Raw genomic sequence first — 15,188 nt, forward strand, 5'->3', positions numbered from 1 at the left:
AAAAGGAGTGAGATGCTAGGATGTGAGTACACAGAATTATACAGCTGCAATCAGTGATATCTCAAAAGTGAAATGACTCGTGTATTTGTAAATACTAATGATTCCTTCCAGGCTTCCAGTTAGCTCCCACAGTTGTGAATGTTAAACTCTTTGCTATAGGGGAGCTCCACATTTCATAAAACATGCTCAAGAGAGACTTGGATAGATTGAAACAAGCTGGATTTGCTACCAACACAGACATGAAAAAGGCATGCCACCAAGCAGAATAAAATTCTTAATAGCAACAGCAATTAGGAGGAAAAAAAAGACAACTAGAATGTGTGCTGTGGAAAACAAGTGGACTTACTATATTGCTGCTTCTCAGTTGATGGACAGATCTTACCACCATTCATTGGAGTTGTTACGAAACACTGCCTGGTTTGCAGCAGAACTTGTCAAGGTTAGAAGTTTGTATTACGGAATATTTTATGGAACTACAGTGAGGCATTTTTCTTCAATACATAGGCAAGTGGACTTAGGTTCTGAACGAGGCTTCCTGTAATATATAAGCATAGACCTTAGGCAGCATTTGATTTTTGTGGGGTGACTAAACGGAGGCCATCCATGCGTGCATGTGGTGCTATGTATTAACAGGGGCTCAGCTGTCTCATTGCTTGGGGTCACGTTCTGATCAGTTCTGACAATTCATATTAGGGTTATGCAGAAGTTTGAAAGTCTTACTCTTTCAAGTCGTGAGAAGTGAGAATGAAAGAGGTTTCCTGTTTGGAAAGAACTATATTGGCAGCTGTCTTGGTTAACTCTGCAGTGGAGGAAAAATATTTCTGAGGTTAGCAAAACTTGCCCCTGGCATGTATGTTCTTCATGCGTAAACACTTTTAAACCTGGGCTATTTTTTTCTGACTTTTAAGTGAAAACAAGAGGGTCTTACTGCAGTGGAGGGACAGACCTTTGCAGATTCATGTCTTTTGGAGGATTAGTGATGTTATTTTCCAAATACAGGTTGGGATTTTCTGAGTTTCTAAGCACAGAGACTGTCAAGACAGCACACACTTGCTTTCTTCAGTTGCACTCTTTTGTTGTGTTGGTAGCATATGCAGCCATTTGAGTGCAAACACCTGGCCTTCCCTTCCCACCAGTCTGTGCAATGCGATCTATTCCAGAATGCTTGGATTTTCATGGGTGTTCCCTTCAGGAAGAGTAACAGCTAATAAGTCATCCCAGCAAGCACTGAAGTAAGCCTGACTGGGCTTGAAAGGCACATCCAACATCAACTGCTGCACATCTGCGATGCGGAAAGCTGCCACGTGTCCAAAGGCTCAATTGTTCTTGTCTCCTGACAAGTCATCTCACTTACAGGTTTGAAGTCCTTTTTTTTCCCCTGTGTGTATCTAAGTGTTGACCAGAAACACAGACACCTTTGACAATCAAACACAGCGTATGGTTGACTGAGCCTCTGGAGCAGTGGGTGTCTCAAATACAAAAGACAAAAATATTTCTCTGGACCAATATTGAACAGGTTTCTTTTTTCAAGACAGTAAAGGGTTAGTGGTTCCCATAATAGGCACTATGTGGAAAATACCAAAATATATTTGGCTGTGTTTCACCACACAGATTTTCCACAGCCAAATTTACCCTCTATCATGCATATCAGGAGTGTGAGAGATTTGGAAAACCCCAGACTACCCCAGATTGCTACTTTCAACTGACATTGACAGGGGCTTACCCTACTTAACAGTAACAATGAATGTAAATATATTTTTGAGGTTGCTTGAAAAGTCTGTCTACTTGAGTCTAAGAGAAAAGTACTTCTTTTTTTGGACAACCACTCTTTTAATGGGCTGAAACTGAAGATACAAGAAGCCAACAGTATAGGCTGCAGTGCTACTGTGATGATTATACATCGTTAATCACTGCTATATGTTCTGTAATTCTGATAAAGGGCTATGCAGGGAAAATAATTTGGAACACCAGGGCAACTGGGCAGTCTGCCCCTATTTCACCCATTGCTTCCCTAAACCCAGAGCTGTAAACGTCCGGTGCTATCTGTAGTCCTTGTACTCTCATATGTGGCACGAGGATGCCAAGTGACATGGTAGATTGAGGGAGGGCCTTTTTTCATTATCTCTTTCTGAAGCTCTGAGATTTTCACTGAATCTCCTTTCCTGGGTACTGGATCTGGCAGTTTTCCAGCAGCCTGAGCTTGGTAGCCTGCCCTCAGCCATTCCTCTTTGACTGGTAGATGAATCTGTTCATTCTGACACATACTCTTTAATATAATTATTTTGCCACTGTCAGCAAGCAGAGGACAAGTGGAAAACAAAAAGCACGAAGTTAACAATCAATCTTTATGCACAATGTAATGTCAGAAGAGAAAAGGCTGTAATCTCCCCTTTGCACTGTATTCCAAATTGGTCAGTATGAAAACGTGTTAACTGTGCTTTAATGGCAATTTCCTTCCTTCTCCTCCCTCCCAGCCCTTGCCCCTTCATCCCACCAAGAAGCGATTCCTTCCTCCAGGGTGATTCTGTTACAAACTATGACCCTGCAGGCAGCATGGCCAAAATAGCAGTGCTCCTTCTTAATCTATTTGGAAAGCTGCTAGAGTTAAAATGAGTGCTGCTTGCAGAGGTGTTTAAGTCTCCACAGGCCATACCTTTGTGCAGAGACCCCTTTGAAGTCTTCTCCCAAGATGACTAAATTTTAACCTCCCTCTGCCCTTTGTATTCTGTAACTCCATCAAGATTATAAAATGTGTTCTGTTTTGTCTTTTCCTGGTTTCTACAGGCCAAATCAATCTCATTCAAACTCTTCTTTTAAAATAAAAGATGTTGTTAAATAAAGGATACTGTTCACTTGCCAACTTGGGAAGCCCCCTTTGAGGTTTTTTTTACCACAGGCTTTCCCTCAGAGTTTCTCTTGCTGTCACCAGCTCTGTCTAGGCCTTTGGATAGTAGCCACCAAATAAGGTTTAGGAAGAAAAGATGACGCTAGTTAATTAGAAAGGAAAACATGCTTAATATATTTAAAAAAAAAACAAAACAAAAAAAAACCCAAACAAAAACTAGTAACAAGGCACTACTTTGAATGCATGCTTTTGCTAGGCATTTCAATCTCAGCTCCATCTTGCAGCATGTTTATGTGGATTTGGGAAAAGCACATTCTGATCAACATACGCAACCTGTACATCTTCCAGTTCACCACACCTGGCTGCATGGCCTCACAGTGCGTGTGTGCTGAACCAGGAGGCTGCGTGGGCATAGGGCAGTCTGAACAACCTTCCCAGCCCAATGGGATAGCTGAGGACAGGCTACTGAGCAATTATTCATGGATAATTAAGTAGGTGGCTGATTAGGTGAGTGAGAGTTACATTTCAGAGGCATGATGGCAAGGGATAGGCAATTTCCTCAAGAGCCTGCGTTTCAAGGAGTCGCATTGTCAGGTTGCCACAGAGGTGCCTTGATGGTGAAAACAGGAGAGCCTCATCTACCTGTGCGATGATAATGTGGAGCTTTGGACTTCTGGAAAAGAGTTAGGTTCTACTTCTCATGTCTCTTTGTAAGAATGAGGAGATAAAAAAAAAAAATATTCTCCTATTATTTATTTTTTCAGGTGGCATGAGTCGGCGGTGTTGGCATTCACCTTGGTGATCCAGAGAAACAGAAGAGCAAAATCTCTTAACAGAGAATGATCTCCCTTCTGGCCTGGCTTATTGGAAAGGTAAATACTAAAAATAATGAATAATTCTGTCTTTCCCAGGGCTCTTGAAAACAAGAAATTTGTTTGATATTTCATGCCTATTTCATGTATAGGTCAGAACCCTTTTCAGGCTTTTACCTGACTGGAGTGTTCAGATCCCTAGCAGATATTTTGAGCTCCTGAGTTTTGCTAAGACTGAGAGCGTGTAGCCTGTTTTACAGGAGCTACTGCTACCTACTGTTCATCACAGACCAAAATAAATACCTCTGTGATTGATAAGTATGGGATAATCTGCCCCAAAAAACCTAATCTTAAAAGTAAAAAAATAATTAAATACCTAAAATGCAGGTTTTCTGTCCCTCCAAATGTTCTTGTCAGCATTCCTAGAATTTTGGATCCCCTTACTACTTGCTATAAGCTGCGAATTCTTTGACTCTTGCTTCACCCCGTTAAAAGGCACAGCAGCTGCATCCCGGTGGGCATGTTCTTTCCCCCTTCCAAGCTCTCAGCAGTGTCATACCTGCTGATGTGCAGCCCTTCCCATGTTACCTACGTGGGGTGTCCCTTTGCTCTGCGGCGTGCCTGCCAGTCTGTGTAGGTGCAGAGATAACCCTTTCATCATCAGGACTGGTTGCAGGCACAGGTGTAGCATGCAGTCGTCTCAGAGAGCCGTCTGTGACAAAATATTCAAGTACATAGCAGATTCCTGGAAGGCAAGAGTGGCTGCTGATGCCTAGTTTGGGGCAGACTACAAAGGAAAAGCAGTTCTATATCTTCTCCTTGTCACTGGCCAGGCTGGCCCCCAGCCATGAAACAGCAACATTTCTTGTTGCCGGCGATGGTGGCTATCCTCATACATGCAGTACCTGCACATCTACGTGTTCTCTTCGCTCCATAGATCTCTAGTTTTCTGTGCACAACTGCAATAAAAAACCCTGACATCCCATTTTCTCTACTACTTGAGTAGGACTAAAGGGCAGGAGTAACTATGAGGCAGGAGTAACCATGACTCTCTTAAGATGGGATCATCGTTACTAACTGGGCTCAGCTGCAGAGGTCACACCTCCACGCGGTCCTGCTGGATGCCCTTCCAACTCTGTTGGAAGCAAGGGTAACCAAGTTGACCTCTGCCCCAGTGGGAGTTATGGCTACTTCATCCCTGTCAATAGGCCTCACCACACTATTGATAGTAACTCTCAAAGGTGGAACAAAACATGGGCAATATGATCGGTGCATTGTTGCCTGGGGTCTTGCCCCATGAGGTGTAAAGATGGTCACAGCTGGGCTAGCCCTTGAGGGCAGGCTGCCTGACTTACAACTGCCCTCTCATAGACTAAGACATGGAGGGTTGCAGATGGGGGATGAGGGAGTTGCCCTTCATCGACAGCCGCAATCGCCACCAGTACCTATCCTGGTGAACAGAATAGACCCTCCAGCCATTGGGGCATCTATGGAGTGGATCACGGGTGTGTATCCTGTGGGATCCAGAGAGAGGAAGGAGTGTTGGTGGAGCCTGAGTGGGAACTCCATCACCACTGGAGTCTGTCCTAGTGACTGGAAAAGATTCTCCTGCTACCTGGCATGTAAGGAGAAGATCCAGATGACCATCGTATGGGAACTGGGATGAGGACTGTTGGAGAGGCCGGAACTTCTAAAGCAGTGATTCTGTGTACTTGTACTAAGAATTGCGTGCAGGTATTTAATCAGATTAAATGACACAGAGTGTGCCATCCAAATTAAGAAGCACCACAAGGGAGTCTGCACCGGAGAGGGCAGAAGGACTACCAACTTGGCCACAGAATAGCGATGGTATCCACATGGAAGAGGACCATGGCGTCTGTGCGCTCTGCATGTACCACTTCTGATGCAGCTTCCCAGATGGAGCTCCTGTGGGAACATGCTGCCACTCGGACATCGGGCTGCGGGGTGTGCCCTGCTCTTATGCCAGTGTCAGCTGGCATTGGTGGGCAGGTCTGTGGGAGATGTGCCCAGGTAGAAGATCTCCTCTGATTAGTGATGGAGCTCAGGGAGGAGGTAAGTAAGTTGAGGAAAATCAGGGAATGTGAGAGGGAGAAAGACTGCCAGAGTTGCACCCTGCCTCCCATAGCAGAAACCAAGCAGGCAGACAGAGCCCCTGCTACAGAGAACTCCCTGTCCTCTCTCTGCCAGGCTGAACAAGGTAATGTAGAGGACAGGGGGCTGTTGGAACAAGTTCCTGCCTGACGAAGCAGGCTCGTCTCCCCAGTAACTCCCTCACCTCCCCAGGTACCCTTAAAAAACAAATATGAGGCTCTGCAAAGGGAACCCAATCACAATGAGAAGGTCAATTCAATGTCTACGGAGGTGTCGCCAGGGTTAAGTCAGACTAAACCCAGCATCAAAACATCCTCAGTTAGAAAAAACGGCAGGTCGTTGTTGTAGGCGACTCCATCCTGAAGGGAGCGGAAAGCCCGATACGCAGACCCGACCCACTTCTCAGGGAGGTCTGCTGCTTTCCTGGGGCCTGGGTTAAAGACATGAAAAGAAAACTTCCCTCCCTGGTAAGCCCCACAGATTATTACCCTTTACTCATTTTTCAGGCAGGCAGAGACAAGTTGTTAACAAGAAACCAAAGAGTGATCAAAAGAGATTTCTGGGCCTTGGGACAACTGGTAGAGAAGTACAGGTAGTGTTCTCCTGTGTCATCCCAGTCGCAGGGAAGCACGAGGAACGTAACAAGAAGAGCCAGCAGATCAATACCTGGCTCCGAGCCTGGTGTCAGAGGCACAACTTTGGATTTTTTGAGCACAGGAAGGCTTACATGACACTGAGCCTACTGGAGACAGACAGGGTACACCTGTCTCAAAGGGGAAGAGGGTCTTTGCGCAGGAGTTGGCAGGGCTCATCAAACAATCTTTAAACTAAGTGTGAAGGGGGAAGGGGGGAATCCATCAGCAGAGGCGCAAGGGTCATCGATGGGTTAGGAACTATGACTGTGCCTGGGAATGGTCAGGTTGAAGTTAGGCCTTCCTACACCAAAAAGATGGTGGGACCGGTAGCCCAGCTGAAGTGCTTTTACACTAATGCATGCAGCATGGGCAACAAACAGGAGGATCTGGAAGTCGTGTGGCAGGAAAGCTATGATGTAGTCACCGTCACAGAAATGTGGTGGGATGACTCGCATGACTAGAGTGCTGCTGCAATGGATGGCTACAAACTCTTCAGAAGGGACAGGCGAGGAGGAGGGGTGGCGCTGTGTGTTAGGGAGGGTTACGAATGTCAAGAACTAATTAAGGGTAATAGTAGGGTTGAGTGCCTATGGGTAAGACTCAGGAGGAGGGCCAGCAAGGCTGATATCGTGGTGGAAGTCTGCTACAGACCACCCAACCAGGATGTACAGATAGATGAAATATTCTATAAGCAGCTGGGAGAGGTCTCAAGATCACTTGTCCTTGTCCTGGTGGGAGACTTCAACCTACCAGATATCAGCTGGGCACAAAATACAGCTGAGAAGGAACAGTCTAGGAGGTTCCTGGAGTGTGTCGGGGATGACATAGTGCTTAGTGACATGGTTTAGTGATGGTTTTTTATCAGAGTTAGGTTGGTTGATGGTGTTGGACTAGATGATCTTAAAGGTCCCTTCTAACCTAGACAATTCTGATTCTAAGATCTGTAGTTACAAATTGTTAATTCTAAATTAAGTTCTTACCACAGTTTGTATCTTGCTGGCTATTGTGACTTGTATGACCTGATTATGCCTGTTTTTAATAAAGGGATGTGAGGTAAAAGGGTGGGACACACATGATGCATCACTTGCTTGTTCCGGCTGCCGGCTATGAGGTGGATGGGCCACCTTCATTTAACCCGGAAAAGGTGCATACATCCCATAAATGTGCTCGATAAATAGCTGGCTGCAACCTTCTGATCCTGGAGCCTGGCTCTGGCAGAGCTGAGGTCCTCCCTGTCAGTCGCTGCTCTGGCTAAGCTGCCACAGGTCCCTCAGCTCTTGGCGCTATTTCCCCCCCGCCCCTTTCTCCTTCCTATTTCTTTCTGGCTCGTTAAGTATCGAGCGTTCCTGGAGAATGTCTCTTTCCACGCGTCGATGGATTGACCGTCGCAGAGTGCGGCTCCGGTTGTGGAGACGCTGTCCGTTACAACGCCCCGCCCTGGCGCTGGGATAACGGTGGGCACGGCCAGCCGAGGGAAGGGGACGGGGCCGCGCATGCGCAGCGACCGCGGGGAGGAGAGGCGGGCGCGGGGAGAGGAGGGCTTACCAACTACATCTCCCAGCATGCCGCGGGCCCCGGCGCGCAAGCGCTGACGGGAAGGGAAGCGAGCGGGAGGGCGGTGGGGACGGCGACCCGGAACACACCGAGCCCTCAAGGCCGCGAGCGGTGCCCGTTAGCGGCCGCTGGGCGCCCCGTTCTACCCCGCAGGCTGCGGCCGCCGGGGAGTGGCCCGCCATGTCGACGGTGGCCGCCGCCAGCTGTGACGCCAAGGGCGCGGGGGAGGCGCAGGGCGAGAAGAAGCCGCTGAAGGCCTGCTGCGCCTGCCCCGAGACCAAGAAAGCGCGGGACGCCTGGTGAGGGGCCCAGCCGCCCTGAGGGGTGTGGGGGGGTGGCCTCTGGGGACCCCTGGGGAAGGTGTGCCCCTTCGCAGGCGGGGCCCGTCGTCGGGCTCCTGGGGCGTTTTAACAGCCCTTCGCCTGCTTCCGACCGGGCCCGGTGGGTTTCCTGCTCTGCCACGCTCCTTGCTGCCTTCTAGAAGTTTCTGCCTATACCAACGTGCCGGGGTGGTTTTTGGGAGCCCTCCCCAGGCTGGATAGAGGGTGCTGGAACATCCAAGAGGAGTGGGAGAGGGACAAGGAGAAGAAAATGTCTTAAAAGGATAAATTAGAAATGAAGCAATTAGTATCTAATACCCCTAGTTTAAAACAGGTTTCAGAGATTATCTCTTAATGCTGCTTACAAATCTACTCTTGACTTTCTGAAGCAACAAGTACTAGCAGATAGTAGTAACATTTTTATTGTTTAATTGATTATAAATGCTGTTCTCCTTTAAATAAAATACTTTGTTTTTTAGGTCTCAGAGGATGACGTGTCTCACAGAGGTGCAAAATTTGACAATGATGTGTATAGTTGCATTTGTAATTACAGGCTTAGTCACTATTGTAGGGCCTATCAAGTAGCATGAAATGCACCCCCAAAATAGAGTTCCTTTGTCTATGACAGTAAATTACTTTAGTCCAGCAACTAAACTGTCTTTTATTTGCCTGACAAGTCGTACAGATGTTGTTCAGAGGTGACATAATACTGGACACTGTATTTTTGCCAAAGCTAGGGGTACATGTTACGTGGTAGTGTGAAGGTGAGTCCAGGGCCCCCTGAGAAAAGGGTGGTAGGATGCAAATCTGGGGACCGATGCAGTTGCCCTGGGTGGCCAGCACATCTGTCCATACTTACTGTAATAAAACTTAAAGGATGAAGAAAATATGGTATTTCATTTGTTCACAGTTTGGTAGTCTCTTCCTTTGGCAGCAAGAATAGCATAATATGGCAGATGAGGGTTGATCAGACCTGGGACCTGCGCTCTGCAGCGTGGTGGAATCTCCACCTCTGGGGACAGGAAGCGCTCTGCAAGTCAATAAAGAGCGCATCTGAACTGCTTTTGTGGTATATGTGATATACCAACGATGGTGGGCTCTTTACCGCTATTTGAATATGTATTAGACACTTGGATGGATGAGTAGCATCAAAAGTTATCATATGTGGTAAATCAATTTTTTAAGAGTAGCTGGACAGGTTTTTTTTTTTGTTCAGGTTCCCTAAATACCAACTGAAGCCGGACTAAGCCATCATTTACTGGCCAACCTATTAAGTATTGGTCTTTTATTAGAAATTTTGTTGCTTCCGTACCGAATGATTTGAAACTGGTTGCTGGTGAGATCAGCATACTTGAAGTGATGTGACAGCCTTGCATTGTATAACAAATCCCAGTCTAGACTTGCCCAGAATAGACACTGGCCTGTTAATAGGAAATTCTGTTATGCATTTCATCAGAGTTTTAAGTGCACAGCTCTGGACTTGGCCATCTTTTTGAGATAGTGTTATACTTTCCAAAGCAGTGCTACCCTGGACAGGATGGGCAAAAAGATCTCTGGAGCCTAATAAGCTCCAGATTGTCCCCAACAGCTTGTCAGTTCTGTGGCTTTGAGTGACAGTAAGCAAATGTTTTGTTGTTGAACCTTGGAATTCTTTTTGTTTTGCAGCATCATTGAGAAGGGGGAAGAAAATTGCAGGCACCTAATTGAAGCTCACAAAGAGTGTATGAGAGCTCTGGGCTTCAAGATATGAGTGAGATGAGCAGGAGTGTGAATGTGGTAAGTATAGCCTTCAGGAACGTGTGCGATCTCTGTCTCTGAAGTGCCTTGGCATCATGCCCCTGGCATGTCAGTGGCAGGCCCAGAGTACTGTTCATGATGGAAAAGGGGTCTTCCTTACGAGAGGGAAGGCAAAGTAACCCTCATTGACACTAGAGTAAGTACTGCTGCTCTTGGGAGGGCGGTGAAGCCTTCTGGCAGTGTACAGCCTTTGTGAGTGGTTCTTAAGAGCAGAGTATGGTTCTGCCTCTGTTGTCTTTTAATAGATCTGAACTTCAGCTTAGATTTCTAATGGTAGGACAGTGTGGCCGTTGGTTTCTGTGGGTTTGTTGCTGGGATTTTTTTGTTGATTGTTAACTGTCCCTCAATATCCAGTGGAAATTCATGTTTTGTGAAGCTGTCTTTCCTCTCTTTTCTAGATGAGATCTGTGGTGTGATTGGTATTCTGGAAAGCTGCAAAATAAATTATTTCTGCAAGCTACTTCAAAGAACAAATACAAAGAAAGAAACTATTTATCAAGAGTCTCTAATGATAGACTGTGCATCATGTCTGTGACTTTTCCACTGTTAGTTCTTCACTGCTGCTATAGAAAATATATTTTTTCCTCCTAATAAAAGTCTGAAAATGATCAGTGTTCATGACTTCTGTTTATTTAAGTAAAAAATGACAATGCCCTGTAGCACGCTGTTTTGAATGAGGAGGAATGGAGAGAATGAGAACAGCCTGCTCATTTATTGAAATGAGAACAGTGATTGCTCTGGGGTTGTTTTTGAACAGATGGGCCTTCGGTGGGTTTTCCCTCTGATGCAAACTGAGAAATGGTGCTGGTAACACTCCCATGTTACTGCTTGCAGCAAAGTCATGCGGAAGCTTGTAGTGCTGTCTGTGAGGAGAGGTGTAATTGTATTTGTACAGGGACAGCTGCAGCCTTATGAAATGAACTTTCCTTAAGAGTCAAAACTGGATTTGCTTTCCTCCATTCAAAAAAAGTTGGAAGAATTCTAACAGCTTTACCCTAGGATTCAAGCTTCATTCTTTAGAATGAAGAATTCAGTGCTTCCCATATCAAACTCGAATTCTTGAGCCAGTAGTTTTTCAAGGGAAGGGGAGCAGAGGACTGCAGATGTGTGCACAGGTCACTTGCTTGAAAGAAAAATTTATATTTTTTTTTTTTATGCCCAGTTTTTCTTGTGTTGGTCTTGTGCTAGGTGTGCATGGGCTTTTGTTTTCTAGCTTTTTTTCCCACCTGTGTGACATGAGAGTGGCGGCGTGGTTGTGGCCTTTAATTCCTTACAATCTAGAGCAAAAAAAAAAGTGCAGTTCGTAGTTTTTTACACGTGCAGGACTTTTTCTGGTTTCACATTATGTCTCTTTGCAACCCTAATGTAGTTCCTCCTTTTGTGAGTTGACTTTGCTTAAGACAGCATCACTGGTTACTTCCTCTCTACCTGCTGAGCTTTCTTTTCAGAAACCGAAGATACAAAATCTGTGCTTTGTCATGATTGTTCTCTTGGTTTTGATCCTGTCGGAGTGATGGGTGCTGTCATGATTGTTTCTCTGCCTGCACGTTCTGAGCTAGCAATGAATAGGCTCTGAATGTTTAGTATGTGACACCTGGTGCTGTCTGTGCCGAGACTCACAAGTTCTGTGAGGAGAGTTTAGACTCTGCTTCTGGGAATACTTCACAAAGGTACTGGATTCTGAGCAAACACTCTAGAATGCTTGCAGGGAACAAGCGGGGCTGTTAGACTTAGCTCTATGGTGCTTGTCTACTCTCCTGTCCTGAGATAAGAGTTGTACCCATGTTGGCTTCCAGCCTTAGGGAAGGGAAGCAGCTGTAGTTCTGGCAAAAAGCATTCAAAGCCTTCTGTGGTGCCATAGCTGGCTGGGGAGCAGGACCCGGTGCTTCTCTTGGCATGTATTGTTGTCTTGAGGTAAGAAACCTGAATAAGGTCATTTACTGTTGAATGAATGGACTTGAACTGAAGAGAGTGTTGGTGGATGAGCACCGGCTTTGTGGTAGCATGTCCAGTCTGGGTGAAACTTTGGAAATGGTGCCACGGAGTTAAGAGTGGGGCAGGTGATGACACTGGACAAGAATGGAGTGCTATTTAAACCAGGTCAAGAAAATTAAAAAATGGGTCCCCATACAATTCTACATAAATTCTAGAAGCTTAAGAAATGGAACATCTAGGCCTGCATAAAGATTAAAGCATGGTAGATATTTTAGAAAGTTTTTGGAAGGAAGTTGATGAGTGGGATGCTGTGATACTGGTGTGCAACAGGTACAAAAAGGATACTGGACAGCTATGAACTTAAAGCAACCATGGAAGAACCTTGTAGTCGAATCACATTTCCTGCTGCAGGGCTTCATTTGTTACTACAGGATTCATGTGGAGTGGATTCAGGGGGGTTGGGGTTACTGGCGCTGTGTTGCTGCTTACCGACGGAGCTGGTGACAGACACTACCCTACACAGGGTGTTCAGTGTAGCTGTGAGGGCATGAAAAGTTGGCAGTAGCTGGAAACTTAACTAAACAGCAGTATAACTATATATAAACTATAAGTATAATAATACTATATAATAGTATTATTATATATAATATAATATAATAATTATTATATTATTATATATAATAATAATTATATACTACTATATAATACTATAAGTATAAACTATAGCAGTAGTTCAACTAAATACAGTACCTTGTCCCTTTGCGAGTCACCATTAGCTTGTCTGGAGCAGCTTTAGGCCTCTCCTAACAGTTTTAAACTGAACGTAACTTGAAACACCAAGTGGATATTCTGGAGCTACAGGGTTTATGAGTATGTAAGTAACAGTTTTTCAGCCTAATGTCAGTGATGCACTATGTAATAAATCAAAAAGGAGATGTTTGATTATGCCCTCTCTGACTTTAGGCCATTAAGGTCTTAGTGTCCTCAACAGAGGTGACTGGGCTAGTTTTCAGCTTATGGCATCAGCAGTGAACCTTTAGACTTCCTGAGGATGGGCAGCTAGCCAGTTGTGTAGCTACTGCGAGATCCTTGACTCATAATCTCTCAATACAGGGCTGCTCTCAAGGTCACAGGATTTATTTGCCAAACATAGTGCAGGCTGCACCTGGATTGCATCATCACACGAGGCTGAATATTAAGTGCTGCTGGTTGAGTTAATGGTAAGTGGGGAAATCAGCGGAGTACCTGTTTACACATTGCTAATTTCAGTGCTGAAAAGCTTGATGTGTCTATTTTTCTCCTTCACGAAGTCATTTTGTTGTAATGCTTATGTGCCTTCTTCCAGGGAAGAGTTTTAATGCTGCTCGGGTGTTTTCTATGCACTTGCTTTCTTGATTCCAAATTGCTTTGGGCCTCCCTTTTAATACTTGTGTGGCTTTCCCCTTGAATCAGTATTGGCTTTTGAACACTCCACTTGGATGAACTCCAGCATTGTTGGATGGAATGCATGTATTCCAATTTAAGGCAAGGCATGAAAATAAAATTTCTCTTTGGAAAATTAAGAAAGCCTTTTGAACTCTTGCTAGGTGGAAAACTGGCAGTGCTGTGAAGAGGGTCTGTATGGCCATGGTACTCACGAGGCAGAAAGGAAGGTTTGAGCCTTGGTGCTTCAACCGTTGCACAAGTATTCCTTTTCAAAAACTGGGCCTGAAAACACCTAAATTAATCTCTAATGTGTGCTCAGAGATCTGCCTTTTTAAAAGCTATAGCATTCTCTCTACAATGTCACATTCAGCCCCAGCAGAAAAGTTGTGTAGTTTCCAGTGAGAGCTTTGTGCCGTTATTGCTGTGGGTTTAAAGCTTCCTTTCTGCCTTCCTCAGGGAAGTCACGACGGGCCATCCCCACCCGCGTCGCTGGCCCCGGCAGCCCTGTGACCCCAGCATACACCTCTGGGGTGACTGCAGCGGTGCCTCTGTCCATGTTGTGGGAGATGCTAGACGAAGCACCTTCTTTGTCCTAACAAGTCATTAACATTGTGTTCCAGAGTATCTTCTAGCTCAGGAATTTACCTAACTGAGGAGGGAAATTAATAACTTTTCTTTTTGGTCAATTTCCTCGATGTTGCTGCAAAAGTTTTTTGGTGGTACAGAAAAGGCAGGAGAAATTACAGTGTTGCTTCTCAGAATGCTTCCTCTAATGTAGTTCTACGTTGCTATTCATAGCAGTTCAGTTTTGTCTCACAGGGCTTATGTAAAGTATCTTTCTCGTAAGGGTTCCCAATCTTGATATCCCAACTCCCCATTATATGAAATGTCAGCCTGTCTCGGCAAGAGGCCCCTTACAATACCGGTTTTTTGCAGAGGCCTAAAGGCAGACAAGTTGTTGTTGCGATCATCTAGCAAGTACACGGCAATGGTACGGAAAACAGAACTTGGCTCCTAAGACTTTTACTGTAGTGCTTGGGCTATAAGATCATCCTTCCCTCTTTGCAGCGAAGGTCAAGAGAAATGAAGTTCTTCATTTCCCCATACCTCCTGCAGCGGAGCCTTGTCCTGCTTCAGTCAGTAGGATTTATTTCTTCACTTTAATAAGGGACCACCGGAGAGAAGGTTCCCTGTTTCGCTTAACCCTTAACAGAGAGCATCTTTCTGAGTGGATCGTACTCACCCCCAGTGCAAAGCTGGATTTGTCTTGTTTCCGTCCCACAGGGCAGCCTGCCAAAATGGCACAACCTTTGCCGCTCCTAGGAGTCCTGCTGCTCTGTGGGCTCATCGCTGTGGAGACAGATTGTACTGTCCAAGACCACGATGAATTCTTCTAGGTTGCCATAAAGCATTGCTTCAGCCTCGCCCAGTAGACAGTGTTATTCCAGAGCGCTATTAGTAGAAGAGCCGATTAGTGTGTCTTTAAGTGAATGGTGCCAATGGGAATGGCATGTTAGGCAGGGCAGCTGCAAGCTCGGCCTGAAACATGACCACCCTTGAAACCCTATCTCTACTCCACTGACCCATGCAGGCTGACTTCATACTGTTGACTGACCGTGCGGGTTGTGTCAATGCCTGAAATGTAGCTGCTTCCTGGCAGCAGGGCAGATCCTGCCTGTTTGACTGATAGTGTGTTACTTGAAGCAGGGAAGAAGTTGCGTTTACGCATCTTTTCTGTAGCTGACCACAGAGG

The 15,188-nt window shown here is 45.6% G+C and overlaps 1 protein-coding gene across 1 annotated transcript; it reads left to right on the plus strand.

The window, feature by feature from the left end:
• The first annotated feature begins 7,997 nt into the window (after positions 1 to 7,997).
• COX17 (cytochrome c oxidase copper chaperone COX17) lies at positions 7,998 to 10,689 on the plus strand. Its single transcript, XM_074146127.1, has 3 exons — positions 7,998 to 8,257; positions 9,944 to 10,054; positions 10,474 to 10,689. Exons 1-2 carry the CDS (start codon positions 8,139 to 8,141, stop codon positions 10,026 to 10,028), a joined length of 204 nt encoding a protein of 67 aa, XP_074002228.1. The 5' UTR covers positions 7,998 to 8,138; the 3' UTR covers positions 10,029 to 10,054; positions 10,474 to 10,689.
• The last annotated feature ends 4,499 nt before the right edge of the window (positions 10,690 to 15,188 follow it).

Source organism: Numenius arquata, chromosome 1 (genome assembly GCF_964106895.1).
Source record: "Numenius arquata chromosome 1, bNumArq3.hap1.1, whole genome shotgun sequence".
Taxonomy (NCBI): Eukaryota; Metazoa; Chordata; class Aves; order Charadriiformes; family Scolopacidae; genus Numenius; species Numenius arquata.

Coding starts and splice junctions, on each gene's coding strand:
- COX17 (XM_074146127.1), top strand. CDS start 8,139: ATGTCGACGGTGGCCGCCGCCAGCTGTGACGCCAAGGGCGCGGGGGAG. Junction 8,258..9,943: donor AAGAAAGCGCGGGACGCCTG/GTGAGGGGCCCA, acceptor TTTGTTTTGCAG/CATCATTGAGAAGGGGGAAG.